General features: G+C 36.2%; 1 protein-coding gene and 1 pseudogene across 2 annotated transcripts in view; both read right to left on the bottom strand.

The window, feature by feature from the left end:
- CCDC18 (coiled-coil domain containing 18) overlaps nt 1–25220 on the bottom strand; it is a 119197-nt gene extending 93977 nt beyond the window's left edge. For both annotated transcript variants that reach the window (XM_053590817.1, XM_053590818.1), the window contains exons 1-9: nt 25090–25220; nt 24212–24389; nt 22980–23115; nt 21813–21987; nt 18485–18646; nt 14072–14178; nt 12492–12620; nt 9275–9371; nt 5211–5332 (exon numbers count right to left, since the gene is read on the bottom strand). In XM_053590817.1, the coding sequence (XP_053446792.1) occupies nt 5211–5332; nt 9275–9371; nt 12492–12620; nt 14072–14178; nt 18485–18646; nt 21813–21987; nt 22980–23113 (926 nt within the window). In that variant the 5' untranslated portion in view covers nt 23114–23115; nt 24212–24389; nt 25090–25220. The remainder of the gene's footprint in view (nt 1–5210; nt 5333–9274; nt 9372–12491; nt 12621–14071; nt 14179–18484; nt 18647–21812; nt 21988–22979; nt 23116–24211; nt 24390–25089) is intronic.
- Nucleotides 6461–6773, bottom strand: LOC128585678 (DNA-directed RNA polymerase III subunit RPC10-like; annotated as a pseudogene).
- Nucleotides 25221–25327: the final 107 nt, after the last annotated feature.

Below are 25327 nucleotides of genomic sequence, written 5' to 3'. Positions count from 1 at the left end.
ATTAAAAAACACAAGCCATCCATTTGCTGTCTGCAAGAAACACACCTGGCCTCAAAAGACAAATTAAAGCTCCGAGTCAAGGGTTGGAAGACAATTTTTCAGGCAAACGGAATTCAGAAGAAAAGAGGAGTTGCAATCTTATTTTCAGATACATGTGGATTTAAAGCAACTAAAGTCAAAAAAGACAAAGATGGTCACTTTATATTGGTCAAGGGAAAACTACAACAAGAAGACATTTCCATTCTAAATATTTATGCACCCAATTTAAATGCTCCCAGATTCTTGAAGCAGACCTTACTCAGTCTGAGCAATATGATATCTGATAATACCATCATAACAGGGGACTTTAACACACCTCTTACAGAGCTGGACAGATCCTCTAAACAGAAATTAAACAAAGATGTAAGAGATTTAAATGAGACCCTAGAACAACTATGCTTGATAGATGCATATAGAACACTCCACCCCAAAGATAAAGAATATACATTCTTCTCACCACCCCATGGAACATTCTCCAAAATTGATCATATCCTGGGACACAAAACAAATATCAACAGAATCAGAAGAATTGAAATTTTACCTTGTATCTTCTCAGACCATAAGGCACTAAAGGTGGAACTCAACTCTAACAAAAATGCTCAAGCCCACCCAAAGGCATGGAAATTAAACAATCTTCTGTTGAATAACAGATGGGTGAAGGAAGAAATAAAACAGGAAATCATTAACTTCCTTGAGCATAACAACAATGAAGACACAAGCTACCAAAACCTGTGGGATACTGCAAAAGCAGTTTTGAGAGGAAAATTCATCGCTTTAGATGCCTACATTCGAAAAACAGAAAGAGAGCACATCAACAATCTCACAAGAGATCTTATGGAATTGGAAAAAGAAGAACAATCTAAGCCTAAACTCAGTAGAAGAAAAGAAATATCCAAAATCAAATCAGAGATCAATGAAATTGAAAACAAAAGAATCATTCAGAAAATTAATGAAACAAGGAGTTGGTTTTTTGAAAAAATAAATAAAATAGATAAACCATTAGCCAGACTAACTAGAAATAGAAAAGTAAAATCTCTAATAACCTCAATCAGAAACGATAAAGGGGAAATAACAACTGATCCCACAGAGATACAAGAGATCATCTCTGAATACTACCAGAAACTCTATGCCCAGAAATTTGACAATGTGAAGGAAATGGATCAATATTTGGAATCACACCCTCTCCCTAGACTTAGACAGGAAGAAATAGAGCTCCTGAACAGACCAATTTCAAGCACTGAGATCAAAGAAACAATAAAAAAGCTTCCAACTAAAAAATGCCCTGGTCCAGATGGCTTCACTCCAGAATTCTATCAAACCTTCAAGGAAGAGCTTATTCCTGTACTGCAGAAATTATTCCAAAAAACTGAGGAAGAAGGAATCTTCCCCAACACATTCTATGAAGCAAACATCACCCTGATACCAAAACCAGGAAAAGACCCAAACAAAAAGGAGAATTTCAGACCAATCTCACTCATGAACATAGACGCAAAAATTCTCAACAAAATCCTAGCCAATAGATTACAGCTTATCATCAAAAAAGTCATTCATCATGATCAAGTAGGCTTCATCCCAGGGATGCAAGGCTGGTTTAACATACGCAAGTCTATAAACGTTATCCACCATATTAACAGAGGCAAAAATAAAGATCACATGATCCTCTCAATAGATGCAGAAAAAGCATTTGATAAAATCCAGCATCCTTTTCTAATTAGAACTCTGAAGAGTATAGGCATAGGTGGCACATTTCTAAAACTGATTGAAGCTATCTATGACAAACCCACAGCCAATATTTTACTGAATGGAGTAAAACTGAAAGCTTTTCCTCTTAGAACTGGAACCAGACAAGGTTGTCCTCTGTCACCTTTACTATTCAACGTAGTGCTGGAAGTTCTAGCCAATACAATTAGGCAAGACAAGGAAATAAAGGGAATCCAAATGGGAGCAGAGGAGGTCAAACTCTCCCTCTTTGCTGACGACATGATCTTATACTTAGAGAACCCCAAAGACTCAACCACAAGACTCCTAGAAGTCATCAAAAAATACCGTAATGTTTCAGGATATAAAATCAATGTCCACAAGTCAGTAGCTTTTGTATACACCAATAACAGTCAAGATGAGAAGCTAATTAAGGACACAACTCCCTTCACCATAGTTTCAAAGAAAATGAAATACCTAGGAATATACCTAACGAAGGAGGTGAAGGACCTCTATAAAGAAAACTATGAAATCCTCAGAAAGGAAATAGCAGAGGATATTAACAAATGGAAGAACATACCATGCTCATGGATGGGAAGAATCAACATTGTTAAAATGTCTATACTTCCCAAAACTATCTACCTATTCAATGCCATTCCTATCAAAGTATCTACATCGTACTTTCAAGATTTGGAAAAAATGATTCTGCGTTTTGTATGGAACCGGAAAAAACCCCGTATAGCTAAGGCAGTTCTTAGTAACAAAAATAAAGCTGGGGGCGTCAGCATACCAGATTTTAGTCTGTACTACAAAGCCATAGTGCTCAAGACAGCATGGTACTGGCACAAAAACAGAGACATAGACACTTGGAATCGAATTGAACACCAAGAAATGAAACTAACATCTTACAACCACCTAATCTTTGATAAACCAAACAAGAACTTACCTTGGGGGAAAGACTCCCTATTCAATAAATGGTGTTGGGAGAACTGGATGTCTACATGTAAAAGACTGAAACTGGACCCACACCTTTCCCCACTCACAAAAATTGATTCAAGATGGATAAAGGACTTAAATTTAAGGCATGAAACAATAAAAATCCTCAAAGAAAGCATAGGAAAAACACTGGAAGATATTGGCCTGGGGGAAGACTTCATGAAGAAGACTGCCATGGCAATTGCAACAACATCAAAAATAAACAAATGGGACTTCATTAAACTGAAAAGCTTCTGTACAGCTAAGGACACAATAACCAAAGCAAAGAGACAACCTACACAATGGGAAAGGATATTTGCATATTTTCAATCAGACAAAAGCTTGATAACCAGGATCTATACAGAACTCAAATTAATCCACATGAAAAAAGTCAACAATCCCTTATATCAATGGGCAAGAGACATGAATAGAACTTTCTCTAAAGATGACAGACGAATGGCTAACAAACATATGAAAAAATGTTCATCATCTCTATATATTAGAGAAATGCAAATCAAAACAACCCTGAGATATCATCTAACCCCAGTGAGAATGGCCCACATCTCAAAATCTCAAAACTGCAGATGCTGGCGTGGATGTGGAGAGAAGGGAACACTTTTACACTGCTGGTGGGACTGCAAACTAGTACAACCTTTCTGGAAGGAAGTATGGAGAAACCTCAAAGCACTCAACCTAGACCTCCCATTCGATCCTGCAATCCCATTACTGGGCATCTACCCAGAAGGAAAAAAATCCTTTTATCATAAGGACACTTGTACTAGACTGTTTATGGCAGCTCAATTTACCATTGCCAAAATGTGGAAACAGCCTAAATGCCCACCAACCCAGGAATGGATTAACAAGCTGTGGTATATGTATACCATGGAATACTATTCAGCTATTAAAAAAAATGGAGACTTTACATCCTTCGTATTAACCTGGATGGAAGTGGAAGACATTATTCTTAGTAAAGCATCACAAGAATGGAGAAGCATGAATCCTATGTACTCAATCTTGATATGAGGACAATTAATGACAATTAAGTTTATGGGGGGGGGAAGCAGAAAGAGGGATGGAGGGAGGAGGGTGGGGCCTTAGTGTGTGTCACACTTTATGGGGGCAAGACATGATTGCAAGAGGGACTTTACGTAACAATTGCAATCAGTGTAACTGGCTTATTGTACCCTCAATGAATCCCCAACAATAAAAAAAAAAAAAAAAAAAAAAAAAGAAATCATGCCTAATTAAGTAAAAGAATTCTTTCATAAAGTATAAAATAAAAATTTAAGAGATAAAGCACTCTATCATAGTGTAAGTAGCAGCATTTTTTTTTCTTAGTGATGCACTTTTTTTTTGTTTGTTTTTGTTTTGTTGTTGCAGTTTGGCCGGGGCTGGGTTTGAACCGGCCACCCTCGGCATATGGGGCTGGCGCCCTACTCACTGAGCCACAGGCACCGCCCAGCATTTTTTTTTTCTTAAGTGTATCTTGTAACCAATATCAAATTCTAGAAAATATGCTAATTATATAAGGTAACCATTATAAAACCTTTACTGCCTCTACTTTGGCAGAAAGTGTTAAATGTACTACCTTAAGGAAAATATGTTAAAATTAGACAAACCAGTTATTCTGATTGTTTCCTGCTCCACTTTTAAAAAATTAACAGCCTAAAGTGATAAGAACTGATTAATCTCTGAATGTTGTCAGGGGTTAGTTCTAAGAAGGCAACACGATATACTAGAGAGAGAGACAGGAATTGGAAGACTTTGATCTACTTTTCTGACTTTGGATATATAACGGCTACTTTCTGGGCCTCTGATTCTTCACTTATAAAATGAGAATTTTAGATTAGGTGACTTTTTATGATTTTAAGAATTATTTTTATCAGAGTATCTGCTATTATACATATTTTACCAGCTAACCAATGTTTTCATAATATCAGGACATTATGTCTGTGCTAATTTTCTCTAAAAATATGGAAAGCAAAACTGTTGATTGGTATTACTCTATATTTACAACTAAACTGGCATTAACACATTTTATTTAACTTATAATTCTAACCTTATACCTAGGAAACAGTTGGGCCATGAAGCCTATCCTTAAACAGAATGTAAGCTCATAACTACGGTATACAAAAGATGATTTTTTTTTTTTTTTGAGACGGAGCCTCATTCTGTTGCCTAGGTTGGAGTACCATGGCATCAGCCTAGCTCACAGCAACCTCAAACTCCTGGGTTATAGTGATCCTCCTGCCTCAGCCTTCCAAGTAGCTAAGACAACAGACACTAGCCACAGTGCTATTTTTAATAGAAATGGGGGTCTCACTTCTGCTCAGACTCATCTTGAACTCCTGAGCTCAAACAATCCGCTTCCCTTAGCCTCCCAGTGTGCTAGGACTACAGGCATGAGCCACCATGCCCAGCCCAAAATATATTTTAAAATGTGGGGTTTTTTTTCTATTTTGACACAAAACTCCTTTTCCCACAACAGGATACTGTACCTTGATTTCTCTTTCAGAATTTCAAGTTCACTTTTATATAGACCACACTTTTCTTGTAGCTTTTTGTTTTCTTTTTCACAGTTTATTAGGTTTTTCTCTAGCATTTCTTCTTCAGCTTGAACCTAAAACAATAATTTAAGTGTACATACTAATGTGGTCATACATTTAGGTGCTTCAAACTAAAAATCTAAGTAGTGAGTTGAGAAAGAAGTAGGAGAGCAGACTATATATTTCATACATTTAAGTCCCCAGCCTTATAGTGAAAGGAAGCAAAGTGAAGTTCTTGGGCAGTAACAAAAGAAAGGGAGGAAGAAGCTACTACTTGTCTAGAAATCCTTAAAAGCCCGTAACAGGAGGAGAATAGCACAGTCACCAGAAAGCAAAAATGCTTGCCTCATGTGGTCAAGGCAAGCAATTCACATAGGGATGCTACATCCAAATTATTAAAGACTAATTTCCGTGCAAATGTTCCAGAGAAGTTATTTTTGAAATTTTAGTCACAAAATACTCTCACTGAAACCACAGCCCAAAATGTAAAACAGATAAAAGTCAGGCATCCAGGGGGACTGATGAGAATGGAGGACGGGCAGATATGCTCCAATTACTACGTTACTGTTTGTAACATCCATCTAATTATAGGGCTCTGCTGAGTATAATCATAAAAGGAAAGGTCTCTTCTCCATAAAGTCATCCTTCTTCCCAAGGATATTCCTCCTACTTGTTATTCTATCTCCTCCTACAAATCAGGTTATTAAAATTGCTTCTAAGACATTCTATTCCCACAGAGACCTTGTTCAAGGCTTTCAAAATAATTAACTGATTAACTAATTCACACTTAAATTTCTTTTTTTTTTCATTTTAATGAACAATCAAAATAAATCCTGATTAAATAAGTTTACAATTAAGTTAAATATTTAGAGACAGTTAATGTACTAAGTTGTACAAACATTATAAATATTTAAGAGTGTTGGTTGGCGGTAAGAGAATGTCAACTGCCCAATATATGTAAAAAATGACTAAACAGGACCTTAAACAGAGAATACCTAGTTATTGGCCTCCTTCTTACACATGAAAACTCCCTGGACATTAATAACTTCATCCATTCATTCTGATTGGCAAATAGGCTACTTTTCTGGACACTCAAAAGGGTTAGTTTTCTGTCAGACCCTCAGGACACACCAATCATATTCCTAGCTGAGAATGCACCCTAAGGGACAGGGTAAGCAGCCACTCAGGTGGCCACCCTGGCCCTAGTCCCTCCAGCTGTGTCCATACTGAGCACTGCAGCACTTGAAGAAGGTGGTCATGGGCTCATCTGCAGAGTGGGTCTGAAGCTGCATGAAGTTAAGCATAAGGATGTTCACATTTGGGACATGGCTCTGCAGTACAGTCAACATTCTCCCAAGCAGCTGCTCCCCCAAGTACATCATCCACTTCTTTCAGCTTTGGATACTTCTGATTTGTCACCTTGAGGGTGATGTTGTGCATGTAGGGGCAGGTGTGCAGCAGTGCTGTCCCTCCTCCTCAATCGGCCCATTCCCGCAGCCCGCAGAACAGCAGCATCATCTCTATCCTACACTTAAAATTTCAATACCTAATGAGGTTTTAATGTTTTATACAGCTAAGTGGTATTTACAGTTTTACTGTAAACCAAAGAATGGCTTCTTTGTAAACAAATGAAATCTTCCCACTTGACTTAAGTACCTAACATAGCTGATAACTTCTCTAAACTCTTATCCGTTAGCTTTCATGACGATATTATACTTGACTCTGGCCACCCTTCTTTTCTACCTTTTATTAACTGGTCATTTTTGACTTTGCTCTTCTCTTTTTACATATTCCCTGTGAAAGTTTTAGCTACTTTCTTGCCTTTCCTTATCACAATTATGTTATAAGAAACACTTACCCCAAGTTTCCGAAATTTCTCCTGGCCACCCTCACACTATAAAAATCCTTTCAGCAACATGTTAACTTATGAGACCAAAGACTTTTAATTTAAAATCATTCAATTCTCCTTCTTTTGTCCACTTAAAACTTATTTTTCTTCTCTTTCTTTTTTTTTGGAGACGGAATCTAGCTCCGTCACATCAGCTAGAATGCAGCGACATCATTGCAGCTCACTGCAACTTCAAACTCCTGGGCCCAAGCAATCCCCAGCCTTCTGAGTAGATGAGACTATAGGTGCATGCCACCATGCCCAGCTATTTTTCTCTATTTGTAGTAGAGATAGGATCTCACTCTTGTTCGGGCTAGTCTCAAACTCCTGATCTCAAGCAATTCTCTCATCTTGCTCCGAGAATGTTAGGATTACAGGCAGGCATGAGCCACTGTACCTGGCCTTTCTTCTATATTTTTATCTACTTTTTTTCATAAGAAAAAGAAGTGTCCTTATTTTATTAAACAATATCTCATCTCTGCTTTTTTTTTTCTTTGAGACAGAGTCTCACTTTGTCGCCCTTGGTAGAGTGCCCTGGTGTCACAGCTCACAGCAATCTCAAACTCTCAGGCTCAAGCAATTCACTTGCCGCAGCCTCCCAAAATGCATTCTCAAACATAATTCTCAGCATCTCTGGTCTCCCCCTGCCATCCCCTCCAGTGGCTACTGTCCTTCAATCTGCTAATATATTCAGGATATCCCTAGTTCTAAAACCCCTTTTTCTTCACCTAGCCTTTCTCCACTTTCATACACCACCACTCCCCTGATTTCCTCTAAACTTACTTCAAATAAGGAATAGTCTGTTAGCTACTTCTACTGTCTCTTTCCATTTCTTCCTTTTCAGAGGTTGTGCTTTCTGTCTCTACTACTTTAATAAAGTTGCTTTCTACAAAGTATCTAATGACCCTGATTATAAAAACCAATAGCCCTGGCTCAGTCCTCATCCTTTTTTGACCAATTTGTACCATCTGGCACTACTATTACTTATCTTTATTATATTTCTTATTCCTAAATACTGAAATTATTTTTTACATATATACTTGTCAGTCTTAATAGAATGTGCTCTTTGGAGTAGGTGTCACATGCTATGTATCACTGAATCTCCCAGAGACAAGGACAATACCTGGCATATAAAAGGAACTTCATAAGTGTTTAATATGTGAATACCCATTAGTTACCTACAGTTTGAATCTTCCTTTTTTTTTGAAACAGACTCTCACTTTTTTAGAGTGCCATGGTGTCATAGCTCACCCAACCTCAAACTCTTGGGCTCAAGCAATTCTCTTGTCTCAGCCTCCCAAGTAGCTAGGACTACAGACACATGCCACAACACCCAGCTATTTTTAGAGGCAGCGTCTCACTCTGGCTCAGGCTGGTCTCCAAGCTGCGAGCTCAGGCAATCCACCTGCCTTGGCCTCCCAAAGTGCTAGGATTACAGGTGTGAGCCACTGCACCCAGCCTGGTTTGAATCTTCTTACTCTCTCTTTCTATTTAAACATTCTTTCCTCTGATTTAATTACTATCTCAGAAATCTCTCATTATCAGTATCCCTTTACCAGACCTCTCTCTGAGCTCAGTATCTGAATGTCCATATTGGGTATTCTTCCATACAGGTTTCATAACCATGTGGCATTACTTTATAAAGCAAAGGTAATACATGTATGGTAATAAAGTTACTATATTTCTACATAGAACCAGTTCAAGGAATCTTCCCTCTGAGAGGAAGAAGCAAGCCCCTCTCAGGGTAGTAGGTCAAGGAAACTTGTAGAAAGCTACATAATTTACCCTGTTTCCATTTTCACTGAAGTGATGAAAATGAATTTCCTGCTGCTATTTCTCTAGCTCTACCCTCTGCTTACACACTTCATCTTTCTCTATATTTTATTCCTTCTCCTGTCTCACCTGGTTTTCCCTCTTTGGATAAAAACGTTTCTACTGATAATAAAAAGACTAGTGAACACCATCCTTAACTAATATTCACAAATTCTTTATTCAATGATATCATTATAAGATCACAAAACGTACTCTCAGCCTCAACTATAAAAATACATATTTTAGTTATATCTACCTTTATTTTTAGAATATGGACAGTAATAGAAAACACTGAATTTATACAACTACTTCTTACCTTTTCCAGTTTTTCAGCCACTTTTTCTTTATATTGTTGGAAAGCTTTACTCAGTTCTTCAGCATTATATAGTGCCTCATTTCTTTGTCGTTCAGCTCTAAAGTTTAAAAAGGGATAATGAATAGAAATAGAAATAAACAATAATCTATAAAGATTATAAAGTTATAAAGAGTGTAAAAGGAAAAAAAAGTAATGTTTTGCCCATGCTTTAGATTTGAGTAAAGTTCCAAGATGATCTTTAAATATAAAGAATAACTCAAAAGAAGATTTCTCTTAAAAAAGAGTGTTACGCTTAAAACTATAAAATGTAGATTATACTATAAAAATTTTTTCATTCTATCAATATGCAAAATAAACACAGAACATCTATAAACTTTGAAATATACATAAATTCTTATGTGTTGGCATTTTTTCCCCAAATCTGGGAAAGATATATTAGAGAAGAAGCCTGGGCTGGAAGATAAATTTTCAAATATTAGGTATTATAGAATCAGTCTATTATCTGGAATTTTAAGCATGCTCAGTAAATTCTGTGACGCTCGGTAAATTTCTATTCTGTGAAATAGAAAGAATTTGTAAATATTTCTCTGCAAAGGTCAAGTAAATTTTTTTAAAAAGTATTTCAAAAAGCAGTAACTTCTGATAAAAGATATAAATATCCGAATAAAAAAATCCAACCACTACTATGCATTGTTTTAAAAAATCTCAACCTGGCCACCTTACTGCCAAGCTGACCCTGACCTTTCCCTATACTTTTCCCAATGAATTGAATATTGAGCACAACTGGTACAACAAATTCAGAATACATGTTCAGTATCACATCCACACCTAAAAAAATTTTTATATTCAAACCTATTCTCATCACATTCTTTCTAAAATTAGTGATGTTAGTGATCTTCCTTTTATCCAAGGTAAATTAATATAGTCTGGGTCTCAACTCTTTTCCTTTCAGGAACTTTATCTTCTGCATTTTAAGCCTCTTCTCTGTTATTGTCTTTGCCACAACTATAACCAAGTTCAAGTAAAAGTGTTCCTCATTTCCAATCTACATGGTTTTTAAGTATGTTTATTTGGTTCCAAAGTTTCAGATAAAAAAAGAAAGTTTAGGCCAGGGTTAGGGAACCTTTTCATGTTGGAAGGCTGCATTAATTAGCTGTAATTAAATAAGGCTGCATTTAAGAAATTTCAATTATATATATTTAAAAATGTACATTATTTTGTAAAATCTAACTATTATATATTTAATAATTTCAAAAAATGAAAATTTTAAACTTAACTTTTAATGACTATGTTTGTCTGTTTTTTGGAAAGCATTTGAATATTTGGTTGTAGCATGGAGGTCCACGGTTTCAAATGATCCTCTAGATGGGTTTCATTCTTTGGTGACCTTGAAGGTATCTTGATTTGGGGTAATCAGGAGAATGCAGATTTGTAGCAATAAGTGTTTGAAAAGTAAGAAAGCATTTTTCAAATATGTTGCCAAAGATGTTGGGTAGAGATCTTTCACCTCCTAAGTATACTCCTAGATTTTGGTATTTTTGTTGTTGTTTTATTTGTAGTTACTGTAAATGGCATTGAGTTCTTATAAAAGTAGACAAATAGATCAATGAAACAGAATAGAGAACCCAGAAATAAACAACCAACTGATCTTCAACAAAGCAGACAAAATGGTGTTGGGAAAATCAGATAGCCACATTAATGAAAAACAAACTAGATCCCTATTTCTTATCATACACAAAAATTATCTCAAGACTGATCAAAGACTTGAATGTAAGATGTGAAACCATAAAAATTCTAGAAGAAAATCTAGGAAAAACTCTCCTGAAAATTGGCCTAAGGCAAAGAATTCATCACTAAGACCCCAAAAGCAAATGCAACAAAAACAAAAATAAATAAATAGGATTTATTTAAACTGGAGGCCATTATCCTAAGTGTAGCAATGCAGGAATGAAAAAGCAAATACCACATGTTCTTACTTATAAGTGGGAGCTAAGCTATGGGTACATGGGAGCATACAGAGTGACAAAATAGACACCAGAGATGCTGAAGCAGAGGAGGTAGGAAAGGGGGTGAGGGGAGAAAAACCACCTAGGTGCAATGTATACTATTTGGGTGACAGGTATACTAAAAACCCAGATACCACCACTATACAATTTTCCATGTACCCCCCAAGACCACTTATACCCCTAAATCTATCAAAACAATAAAATAAATAGTATACAGAGTCATCATTAAAAAATAAATAAAATAAAATAAAATAGGCTGGGAACAGTGGCTCAACCCTATAATTCCAGCACTTTGGGAGGCCAAAGCAAGAGGACTGCTTGAGGCCATGAGTTTCAGACCAGCCTGGGCAACACATCCAGACCCTGTCTCTACATAAAATATAATGATTAGCTAGGTATGGTACTCTGTGATTACACCCTCAGGTACTTGAGAGGCTGAGGCAAGAGGATTGTTTGAGACTACAGGAGTTTGAGGCTGCAATGAGCTACAATCATGCCACTGTATTCTATCTAGCCTCAATGACAGATTGAGATCCTGTCAAACAATCAATCACCCAATAAATAAATAAAATAAAACAAAATGCAAACTTTCTTCCTTACCATGAAAGTATTCCCCTACTTTTTCTCTAAAAGTTTTTCTTTTCACAATTGTGTCTTTAATCCATTGGGGAATTTTTTGCAGGTACAATGAGGCAGGGATCTAATTTACTTTTAAAAAATTTGATAACCAATTCTCCCAGCATCATGTTTTCAACGTTTTATTTAGAAATATTTCAAACCTGTACATTCTTTATGTAGATTCATCAATTTTTGACATTTTGCCACAACTGCTTTGTTTTTCATTTGAGGTCTTTTTACACTGAATTATTTTCCAAAGTAATTAGTACCCCCATTCTAAACACTTCAGCATGTACTCTCCCAAGAATAAGGATACTGCTTTGTTTAACCACAGTAGAACTATAAAATTTAAAAAATCTATATTGATATAATACTATTATCTAATATATAATCCACATACAAATTTTACCAATTATCCAGTAATATTCTTTATGGATTTTTTTTTTTTTTTGCCTTCTGATCCAGGATCACCTACTGCGTTGAATTATCATGTCTCCTTGGTCTCCATAAACTTCAAAAATTAACTAGACATTTAAATATGTAATCTATCTTTTTACTCCCCTCAAAAAATTATTTGCTTTAAAAACACATACCTTTTTCCTTGTTTAGTTTGCTCAAGTAAGTCCACCTTCAACTTTATACATTCCTCTTTGGACACTTGCAAACACTGTTCTTTTTCAATTACCATTTTCTGACTCTGTTCTAATTTATCTTCTGCCTCTCTATAAAGAATATTTTAAAAAGACAATTAAAGAGATTTCAAGTATGTAAGATTAATTCAACATTAGGAATTCTATTACTTTAAATCAATGACTTGAGAAAAATAGATAATAAGAGACAAAGATATATTCATTAACTGTCAGAATTTTTAAAAGTAATAAAAGAATACCTCCATCGAATGAAATATATCTGAAATAGCTCACATATTTCACAGCCAGATAGTACAAGCGTTACTATACATGTATAGTTCAGAAATTAGATAAGGATGACTATTATCATCCTTACATCCAACAATTTTTCTGACAGTTTTACCAAGCAAAAAATGAAAAGGCAATAAGAAGTATAAATGTTGGAAAGGAAAAACAAATTTTCTTTATTTGCTAATATTATTAGCTATCTAGAAAGCCCAGTAAATCTAAATGAAAAATTATTAGAATTAATAAAAGAATATAAGAACAGTCCAATTACAAAATAATTATATTTCATAAAAATCAGTAGCCTTCCATATACACATACTAGCAATGAATATAACAGGAACAAAGTCATAATAACCAAACATACAAAATACCCAGGAATAAACTTAAAATAATATGTATATTACAAAGAAGATTATAAAACTCTGATTTTGTAAAAAAAAAATTTTGTGTATATCATACTCACCCAAACTTGTTAAAACACAGATTTCTAGTTCTCACCTCCCACTTTGTAATTCAATAAGCTCAGAAGGGACCTAAGAATTTGCATTTCTAATAAGTTCCCCAAGGGCACTAATACTACTAGTGCCATAACTACACTTCCAGAACACTCAAATTAATATAGTACTTAATGTGTATATATTTCCCACTTCATTAAAAGCAAAAGAGAATAAATTATAAAATACCTAATTCTTTATATTTTATTTCTTGAACTCCTAGTGAAGCACTGGGTATGTATTGCTATGTGGGGCAAGAAGTAAACTAATTCATATTTAATAAAAGCATATACATAAGAAACCTTTTTAGCCCCTATATTCTGCATGCAACCTACAATCAAGAAGAGTTATGACTTACTGAAAACAGAGTCAACAAGTTCCAAGACAACAGGTTACTATAGATTTAACTGGGGTAGAGGTGCAGGACAAGATTTAACAAAATATAAGAAAAAGTAGGGCGGCGCCTGTGACTCAGTAGGTAGGGCGCCGGCCCCATATACCGAGGGTGGCGGGTTCAAACCCAGCCCCGGCCAAACTGCAACCAAAAAATAGCCGGGCATTGTGGCGGGCGCCTGTAGTCCCAGCTACTCGGGAGGCTGAGGCAAGAGAATCGCTTAAGCCCAGGAGTTGGAGGTTGCTGTGAGCTGTGTGTGGCCACGGCACTCTACCGAGGGCCATAAAGTGAGACTCTGTCTCTACAAAAAAAAAAGAAAAAGTAGAATTAGAAACTAAAAATGTTAAAGCTATGAAAAGTATACTTACCTCAAAACTTTATCTTGGGCTGAAACTTCAGCTTCTAAACTTATAATCTGTTCTTCCAAGATTGGGACACTGGCTGCCTGCTGTTGAACTGACTCAAGCATAGAAACCTAAAACCCAGAAACAACTTTAAGCGAACTTTCAGAAAATAATTTAATCTTGGTCTTTAGTTCTTTTCCTGTCAGAAAAAGTTCAATAGGACTCTTCAATTATTAGTCAATGGAAAGCTTATCCTGTCTATTCCTTTAACCAACATTTACATGGGCATGTCTTCATCACCAAAAGCCAATCTCAGCACGTAACCTCCTGCCATTACCCTCATCTTATTATCCCAGTACAAATGATTAGCTGTTTAGGGGAAAAAACAGAATCTCTATTGATACTATCTAGGATGACAGAAAATTAGATATAAAATATCAAATTATAGAAAATCATGCAAGAAAATACTCACTAAATTTTATTATTTAAAAACTTAATTTTAGAATATATGCTTCCTAGAGAAAAATCTCTAAATAATACAGAAAAAGGACAGTAGTCCTACAACCTGTAGCAGAGTGCAACTATTGTAAAAGGGTAGGAATCTTACAGTCTAAATGATATGGAAGAGACTATCAATTAAAAAAATGAATTATTCCCGAAAAGAAGTTGAGAAATTGAGTGCATAAGGTAGAAGACAGGTGTTTTCTTAGATGGAAAACCAGGAATACAATTCAAAGTCTCTACACACAAGTCACTCTCTTTTTCCCACAAGAGGTAGAGGTTTATTATCTGAAGAAACTAAAAAAGAGAGGCTTGGGACTCTGGGACACGAGGTAGAACAATGAGCAGGGATGAAGTAGACCTATAAACAAGGGAATTAATATAAAACCATCAGACCCAAAAATAGCACTGGAGGACAGAAGAAATGAGAAGACAGGTCTCATTTAGGGTTACTCCACAGTGGGAAAAGGTTACATGCTAAGAAAAATGATTCACAATGTCTTTGTGACCAGACTTTTCAAAATAGCACTAGAGGATAGAATAAAGCAATGTCCTAAAAATCCTGATACAATTTTCAAACTGGATTCAACCATGAATGGGAGAGAAATTAAGACATTTTCAGACAAGAAAGGAAGCAAATGGAAAATATGCTCCAATTGCAGAAAAAATAAACTAAGAAAGAACATAGGATTTGGGAAATAGGAGACCCAATCTAGAAGAACATCAGAGAGAAGTACCAAGATGGCAGCTGAACAGCAGGCCTGGAGGGCAAAAGGCTCAGAAAGAGCAAGATGCAAGAAGTGTAAGCACAAACACTGCCAGTGGTTCATGCCTGTAATGCTAGCAGTTTGGGAGGATGATGTGGGAAGATTGCTTGAGGCCAGGAGATAGTTTTTTTTGTTTGCTTTTGGCCAGGGCTGGGTTTGAACCCACCACCCTTGGCATATGGGGCCGGTGCCCTACTCCTTGAGCCACAGGCACTGCTGAGGCCAGGAGATAAAGACATGGGAGCCCATCTTTACAAAATTAAAAAAAAATTCGTAGGGTGTGGTGGCATGAGCTTGTAGTTCTAGCTAGTACAGAGACTAAAGTAGGAGAATTCCTAGAACACAGGAGTTTGAGGCTGCAGTGAACTATGATTGTGCCACTGCTCTCCAGCATGGGTGAAAGAGCGAGACCCTGTGTCAAAAAAAAAAAAAAAAACATGGTGCAGTGCCTGTAGTTCAGTGGTTAGGGTGCTGGCCACATACACTGAGGCTGGTGGGTTCAAACCCAACCTGGACCTGCTAAAATATCAATGACAACTACAACAAAAAAATAGCTGGGTGTTGTGAAAGGTGCCTATAGTCCCAGCTACCTGGGAGGCTGAGGCAAGAGAATTGCTTAAGCCCAAGAGTTTGAAGTTGCTGTAAGCTGTGATGCCACAGCACTCTACCAAGGGTGACATAATGAGACTCTGTCTCAAAAAAAAAAAAAAATGCTAAAAGGTAAATTGTAAATATATTGATTGAGCCAATGGGCCTTTTCAGCAAAAGATTCTCAAAGGTCACCTGAAAAAAGAAGCTTCTTATTGTTATTTAAACAATTTAGAAAATGCTAAGTGAAATTCTAATATATGCCTCACTGCCTATAATAAATAACCACTGGTGGTTTTCTTGTTTTTCTTATTTTTAGAGACAGGGTGTCATTTTCTCACCAGGCTGGAGTGCAGTGGCGTAATCATAGCTCAATGCAGGCTACAACTCCCAGGCTCAAGCTACTAGGGCTGAGTAGCTGCGACTACAGGAACTCACAATTGCCTGACTTTTTCTTTTTAAGAGATAGAGTCTGGCTCTGTTGCCCAGGTTGGTCTCATACTCCTGGCCTCAAGTGATCCTCACGCCTTACCCTACCAGAGTGCCGGCATTACAGGTGTGAGCCACCATGCCAGGCCCGCTGTTACGTTTAAATTCTATAAAGAAAGGTCCAAAAAGCTATTTTTTTTAATAATTAAGAATTTGTGACATTAAGAAGAGAAATAATCTACAACTGAAGAAAACTTAGAAATATAATAAACAGAAAAGATGAACAAATCACAAATCTAAATGGCAAACAAATACACTGAAAAGGTAAACCTCCTAAGAAATTAAGAAAAATAATATTTTTCCCTCAAAGTGACCAAAAATGTAGAATACTGAATGTTGCGTGCAGTAAAAATCTGAAAAACACTCTTTTCCCATAATTTGGTCATTCTGCCTTTGGAAAGCTATCCTAGAAATAATCCCATACACCAAAGTTTTACATTCATTGTTGCATCTTTTCTCCTTGGGCTGAAATAATCTCTAATATCACTGTGTTTTCTTTGAAAGATATAAAAGAAAAATAAACCTTACTCATAACTCTTCTACTTAAAATTATATGCGTATAATGTCTATAAAAGTGAATAGTTAAAGCCCCTCTCCAACCTTCCTGAAATTATCAACAGTGTGAAGCAGTCTTTCTCTCTTTATATACATACATGTGTATCTATATAAATGCAAACATACAAACTTGCTCATGTGCACACTTTTTATAAAAGGCAAAGCAAATTATTATTGTGTGTATTGCTCTATAATGTTTTTATACTACTAAATACATTAGGTAATAATTTTTGAATATTGATTATATATAGACACTGTTTTGCCTTTATACATTAACATATAAACCTAAGAATGATCCGTACAACAACTTTGCACCTTACTACTGATACATTTCCCTCATTTTTTAATAAAAGGCTTTGTTGCCATTCATTTTAGGAGCATACATAACTTACCATGTCTATTGCTGGATGTTTTAGTTTCTTCTAATTTTTTGAATAATACCAATCATACAGCAAAAAGTAGGAAATCATTGAAATAGGGGAATTATTAACTAAGTTGAAGTATAATCACATACTGAAACATAAAGCTACCATAAAAATGAAAAAATGGGGGCAGCACCTGTGGTTCAGTGGGTAGGACGCCAGCCCCATATACTGAGGGTGGTGGGTTTGAACCCGGTCCCAGCCAAACTGCAAGAAAAAATAGCCTGGCGTTGTGGCGGGCGCCTGTAGTCCCAGCTACTGGGGAGGCTGAGGCAAGAGAATCGCTTGAGCCCAGGAGTTGGAGGTTGCTGTGAGCTGTGACACCACAGCACTCTACCGAGGAGATAAAGTGAGAGTGTCTCAAAAAAAAAAAAAAAAAAATGGAAAAGCTTTGTAAATGTCTCAGAGAATGCTTAGACTATCAATAGAAAAAAATAAAATCATTTACAACAGTCTGGATTCAACTATATAATAAACCCACAAAAGTAGTCTACAGATGGAGGAAATTCTGGTTGATTTTTCTCTCTTTTTTTTTTTTTTTCTTAGACAAAGTCTCATTAAGTCGCCTTCGGTAGAGTGCCATGGCACAGCAACCTCAAACTCTTAGACTGAAGCAATTCTCTTGCCTCAGCCTCCCAAGTAGCTGGGACGAGGTGCCTGCTATAGCACCAGGCTATTTTTTGGCTACAGCTGTCGTTGTTTATTTAGCAAGCCTGGGCCAGGCTTGAACCCGCTAGCCTCGCTGTATGTGGCTGGCGCCCTACTCACTGAGCTACAGGCACTGACCTGCTCCCTCTTTTTTTAATCTTTCAAAAATGAGAATGTTTTATTTAAAAAAGAAGATAAATAAGGTATGCTTCATTTGTATAAGAAAAAGTCACACAAATTAGTAATTTTGATTTTAGGAAGTTGACTTAACTAAATGCAAATATTATAAAGTTCCCCTAAATTATTTTCAGATATAAAGTATAAAATTTATTTCATAAAACGTCCACACTATAATAAAAATTACTACATAATACATTAAGACATATAAGGAATATTTTTTCAATTATAAATCTTAAGATGATTACAACTATTTTCTGTTGGCATACTCATCACTTCAAGATACATACTTTTGCTTTTGACTGTGTTAATTCAAAGTGGATAGTTTCCATTTTAGTCATTAAAGAATGATTCTGTGTGACCAAACAAGCATTCTGTTGCCTAAGCTTATTAAGTTTTTCTCGAAGGCTTTTAATTTCTTGATCCATAGAAGCAGAAGGTGAAAAAGACATCTGAAAAATTAAAAAGAACAATCTATTTTGAATTATTTTAATGAAGGATTACATGTAATTAATGGAAGATGATAAACAATTATCAATAAGATGACAAAGAAACTCAGAAAAAGCTTATATAGTCAGTGTTGGCAAGAATATGTGGGACAATTTCTACTCCACTGCTAGAGGAGCAATATAATACAACTTAGAAAATAGTAGTACACTTTGGAAAACTTGTTATTACTCAGTAAAGCTGAAAATGCAAAAGTCCCATAAGATTAAAACTGATAGTACTTTGCAATGAAGGATACAAAAATATTTATACCTATTACTATCCATAAGAGACAATAAATGGAAAGAAGTCAAATGTCCACCAACAATAAATGGACAGTAGATAAAATATCTTTAACCTACAAGGTGTCCCAAAAGTCATCATACATAGGGGAACTGGGAAATTGTAGCTACATGCACCTTTATTTATAAAATATTCTCCATGTGTTAGCCACCTCTTTGTAAGATTTTTGTAAAGACTATTTTGTAGGGCGGTGCCTGTGGCTCAAAGTGGTAGGGCGCTGGTCCCATATGCCAGAGGTGGCAGGTTCAAACCCAGCCCTGGCCAAAACTCACAAAAAAAAAAAATATTTTGTAAATAAAGGCACATGTAGCTAAAATGTCCTGGTTCCCCTATGTATAGTGACTTTAGGAGTGACTTTTGGGAAGAAACCCTGTATTTTTTTTATTATTATACTCTTTTTATGTGTATTTTACAATAAATTGTTTCAATTCATGAAGGTTACAATTTTTGAAACATTATTTCCTTTAATTAATTTTAGTCTTGAGTGATGTATTCAAAAGCCAAAACAATGTAAAAGTATACCCAGAAGTCTCTCTCCCATCTTTGGTAAGTAGGTAACCATTTTTATAAGTTTCTTGTTTACTCTTCCACATGCATACACAACCAATACATACACAACCATTTCCCTCACTTCTATATGCAAAAATTAGCAAATATATATAGTTCTTGCTTTTTACTTAAAAAATATATACCTCTCCAAAATCAATACAATGAGAAACTCCTATCCTTTTTTTTTTTTTTTTTTTGGTGGTTTTTGGCCAGGGCTGGGTTTGAACCCACCACCTCTGGCATATGGGACCAGCGCCCTACCCCTTTGAGCCACAGGCACCGCCTCCTATCCTTTTTTTTAATCAACTGCATAGCTTTCATTTCATGAATAAACCATTAATTTATCCAACTAACCCTATACAACTGGACACTTGAGCTATTTCTAATCTTCTGATGTGATAAGCAATGCCTCATTTTGTGCCTGTTCAGGTATACCTGTAGGATAGTTTTCTAGGAATGGTGGTTCCAAGACAAGGTAAATGTATTTGTAATTTTGGTAAATACCGCCGCATGCCTCTCCACAGGGTTATGTCATTTTGCATGCCCTCTTGCAATGCATTGCCCCGGAATATGACCAACAAAATATATTGTCAAGTATCTGGATGTTTAACAATTTGACAAGTGGGCGGTGCCTGTGGCTCAAGGACTAGGGAGCCGGTCCCATATGCCGGAGGTGGCGGGTTCAAACCTAGCCCAGGCCAAAAACCACAAAAAAAACCCAATTTGACAAGAGCTTGTATTTAAGTGTAGTTTCATTTTAAATTTCTCTTAATATGACTGAGATTGGACACCTTTTCATTAGCTTGACTACCAGTTTTCTTTTCCATTCATGTCTTTTGTTCATTGGGTTATTAATCGTTTTCTTCTCACATTCTAGGAGGTCTTTACATATCAGAGAGATTAGCCCTTTGTCTTTGATATGCATTACCAACATTTTCCCCCCTATTTGTGATCTGTCTCTTGATTTTGCTCATGGCAAAACACTATGATTTCCACTAGGCACATATATAGTTAGAATGATCAGCGATTTGAATTAGGATAGAGATCACATTTCTCAGAATGATATACTCTTTGCAGACATGGACTTTGAATTTATTTCTAAAACATAGGCTCAGATAGCTTCATTAAGCAGCTTCCTATCCAGCAATCCTAATATGACCCCAAAGGAAAATAAATCATTGTATCAATGATTTGCACCCTTATGCTTATCACAGCACTATTCACAATAGCAAAGATATGCAATCAATCTAATGTCCATCAATAATTGACTGGAAAAAGAAAATGTGCTGTGTAGATACAGCACAGTGGAATACTAATCAGCCATATAAAATAATCTCTTTGTAGCAACATGAATGGAACTGGAGGCTATTACCTTCGATGAAACAACTCAGAAACAGAGATACTTCATGTTTTCACAAATGAGGGCTAAATAACGTTTACCCATGGACATAAAGTATGGACTAATAGATGGGAGACTTGGAAGAACAAAGGAGTGGAAAGACATCGATGATGAGAAATTACTTAATGAGTACAGTTAATGTACACTATTTGGGTGAAACATTGAAAGCCCAGACTTTATCACTATGCAATATATCCATGTTATGCCACTTGTACTCCTTAAATTTATACAAATAAAAAGCCGTTTTTCTAACACTTCCCCCTCCCCGCAATCTTCTAGTAGTTGGTTTTCTGAAATGGAAAGATCAAATTTGTATACAAAAAGTTTATGTTGTATATATGCAACCATATCTGTGTATATGGGAACAGAAAGGAGATGGAAAGGGAGAAAAAAGGGTTAAGTAATGAAGTGGGATAAACACAGGTAGATAATACGACAGAATAAAAAAGAAGGAAAGAGTTCCAGACCAGAAAAAGATCTCTAACATCATCAGCAAAACTTAGGGATAATGAAAGAATAGTGGCATGCTAGCACACAGTACTGGATCCAGGCTAAACAATGGGTATATCTTAACTACTTAATAAATAATTGGTCATCTATTATGTACAGAGCATTGTGCTAAAATAAAGGGGATTATAATTTCCTGAGAAAAGACATTTAACTGCAAAAAGGTAATAACTATAGAAGTTTAAAAACAGAGTAATACGCCAAGATAACTATTTTCTTGTTAGGACATAAAAAGAACAACTATATTTAAATTCTTAAGTACCATAGTAAAAGATTATGGAAAACATGAATGAAGCATTTAAAGAAAAAATATTTTAAGTAGACAGACCTAAAACTAAAACTACTTTTAAATAAGTAGATCTAAAAACAATAACCTTATCTCTTGGCTTTTTTTTAAAGTCAGTGCTGATCCCAGACATTTTACAAACTTTTTTATAAGGTGGGTAACTCAAAAGTCCAGAGGGGCTAGGCTGAACAAGATCTTCCATAATGAGCCTTTCAGACTTCAAGGGATTAGAGGCATAATCAGAATTTTCACTTGGACTAACACTAGAGAAAAAAAGAAAAGCATATTTTAGTTCTTAGTTTAAGTATTCACTACAAATTGCTAAACATTAAAATAAACAAAGAAAAGAACCAGAAATACTACTGGCAATCTGATTCATAATTAATGAACATAAGGAAATGTTTCTGCTAAATTTTAAACAAATCATAATTAGTTTTAAACTAGCAACCTAGTTATATATTTCCAGAGCCTCTATGCTAGGATTACTTAGGATTCAAAAAGATTCATAATAGGGCGGCACCTGTGGCTCAGTGAGTAGGGCACTGGCCCCATATACAGAGGGTGGTGGGTTCAAACCTGGCCCAGGCCAAACTGCACAAAAAAATAGCTGGGTGTTATGGTGGGCGCCTGTAGTCCCAGCTACTTGGGAGGCTGAGGCAAGAGAATCGCTTAAGCACAAGAGCTGGAGGTTGCTGCAAGCTGTGACACTACAGCACTCTACCCAGGGCCACAAAGTGAGACTCCATGTCTTAAAAAAAAAAAGGGTGGTGCCTGTGGCTCAAAGGAATAGAACGCTGGCCCCATATACTGGAGGTGGTGGGTTCAAACCTAGCCCAGGCTAAAAACTGAAAACAAACAAACAAATAAAAAACAATAATAAAAGACTAATAAAGCTCCAAATATATATTTTATACATTTGCAAATGTAAATGCTTTTCTAATCCTCCTATTTTTCCCCTAAACTGAGAGCTATATTAAAAGAACAGAAGCTGGGCATGGTGGGGCTCAGCTCCTCAAGAGGCTGAGGAAAGAGGACTGCTTGTGCCCAGGAGCTCAAGGCTATAAGCTATACTCACACCACAGAATTTCAGCCTGGGTGACAAAGTGAGACTCTGTCTCTAAAAAAAAAAAAGGTATAGAAAATTACTTCTTATTCCAGAGGTAAAATTGAAACACAACATGTAAGAGTGAAATCCATACATTTTACATTCATAAATTAAAGTTACACTCTGAATTCTCTATATCATTGAATTTACCTGGATAACTCTTCTCCTAAACTTTGCAAACTCCATTCTGTTATCTTCAGTTCACGTCTTAAGGAAGCAACATTTGCAAGCAAACTTTCTTCTTCATTGTCTTTATTATAGTAGTCTGATGAACTAGATTCCATTTCTTTAAAAAAAAATGAATTTCTTGTACCTCGCCTGAAAGATTCTGTTGTTTCTGTCAAAATACTCTTGCTCTAATAGAATTTAACTCATTCTTCATCTATTTCAAATCCTATGAAATCTTTTACAGTGGTTTAAAACAAAACAAAAAAACTAATAACAACGAAGTTTTCTGCAGTGTAAAGCCACAATGGAAAGTTAATATAATTGCAATGGATAACTTTTTCATTTTAGCCAGGGTCTAGTTATTATAGTTCCCCTTTTCCAAACACATCTGATCTTACTAACAATTGTGTAAACTAAGTATTTTTACTCATGTTAAGGAAATTAAAAACCAGATAAATAACTTGCTTAAAATCATACAAACTGTAAATAGTCAATGAAACTAAGATTCAAACCCAAGTCATCAGGATCCAAAGACCTTTTAATTATGTCACACTGCATTTTTTAACTTATTAATGTCAATTTCAATATGAAATACCTGAAATTTAAAAAATACATTGCAAGCTATGGATCTCTGGTAAAATGATTTCATGCCAGTAATTCCAATTTTCTAAGAAGGCAATTTACTACCAGATAGACTAAAGTTATCTCCCCCTTCCATTCAAAATGATTGTAAAATTTAAAAATAACACACACTCACATTTGTAAGTCACAATCACAGGAATCAAAAAGACATATGGCAGGTCAACTCAGAAATACACAATGAGCTTTTTAAATTCTTTTGCGCATAAAAAAATCATGATATAGCACCACATTGTAATTAATACAAATAAAAAACTAAATCTTTATAATGTCCACTACTCCTTAGATCTTTCTGCATAATCTTAAAATTACATTTCCCTTTGAGATCCCATTTACATTTTTCATTTTCATTAGCATCTTTTATCGTCCTTAGAATTTTAACCACATTCCAAACTCCAAAAGGTTAGGAGTCCTGTCCATTATGTTTAGAACTGTAATATATTTAATACTTAAAGAAGCTCAATATTTTGAACGAACACTAAACTACCCTTCTTTCCCCCATCTGGCTAGAATAATACATTTATTTCCCATTGAAATATTCTCACAAGTAGGAAGATTAAAAAGCATACTCTCACCTTATCAGAAGGAAATTAAATGAGATTATATGTAATCTTAATAGACAAGCCGTTCCTGTTTTCTTTCCCCTTTTGTTTCCACAAATATGCTTCTAATTAAAGTGATCAGACTCCCAGACAAAAGTTCATGGATCAGGTCCCCATCCTGCTTTATCTATCCAACGACGTCTCTAGCTCCCTGTACAATGGTGAAGGAGAAAAGGCGAGAGAAAATTGGGCAAATTCTCAAATGCCATTCAGTATTATATGTTTCATCTTAAATTAGGTTTTACGTTCAACAACTGAGTACTTTAAGAATTCTCTAACTCTTCTAAACTGGCAATGAATACATTTGATATTCAAATATTTTCATATTCCTAGTGGTCCATTTACTGTCAATAATGATTGCGCCTCGCTTCGATTTACAGTAGTTACAAAAAAAACTATCGTCATTGCCCGTACATACGTAGAAAGGCACATCATCCTACCTACAGACCCTGACAACGTCATTTTTCAGCTCTAATTAAGAATGCGTTTGTAGTTTTGCACATGCATGCCCATCGCACAAAGCACAAGTGTCCTTTTATATACCCTGGTAATGGATAAGATGGGCTGCAGTCGAAAAAATTCCCTCATTATGGAAAGAAGTACAGCTTTATATAGTGGTCTCCTGTCTCAAGAACGCTCCATCGGATCCTACACGCAACCGGTGGAAGCGGAAGAAAACTTGACATCCTTTTCTTCGATTTTTCATCAAATATAATACAACCATGCAGAGCAGAGCAGAGCAGCACACAAAGCAACCGCCGACCAGCTGAAGCGCAAACAAGGAGTGGGGAAGGAAACGACAAAACTCCCCTAGTGGGCCGCTTTCCACCAACCAAAGCGCAGTCGCTCACCACCAAAGTCGCAGCTGGGAAGTGACCCGCACGCCGCACCTAGTGTGCGCTCGGAAGCCTGGGACCCTCTCTCGGGCTCCTAGCCGCGGAAGCCTCAGACACCCGACGCGGAGAACCGGAGAACCAGAGAACCCTGCCCGCGCCAAGTTCGAACCGCCGCGGGAGCCGTTGGGACGCACCTCCCCGGGCGCAGCCCCGCCCCCAGGCAGGCTCTGCGTGAGGCGACGGCGGAGCGCGA

The sequence above is a fragment of the Nycticebus coucang genome, chromosome 5 (assembly GCF_027406575.1).
Source record: "Nycticebus coucang isolate mNycCou1 chromosome 5, mNycCou1.pri, whole genome shotgun sequence".
NCBI classification, from domain to species: Eukaryota; Metazoa; Chordata; class Mammalia; order Primates; family Lorisidae; genus Nycticebus; species Nycticebus coucang.
Note: the sequence above shows the minus strand (reverse complement) of the source record. Positions and strands in the feature narration are given on the sequence as shown.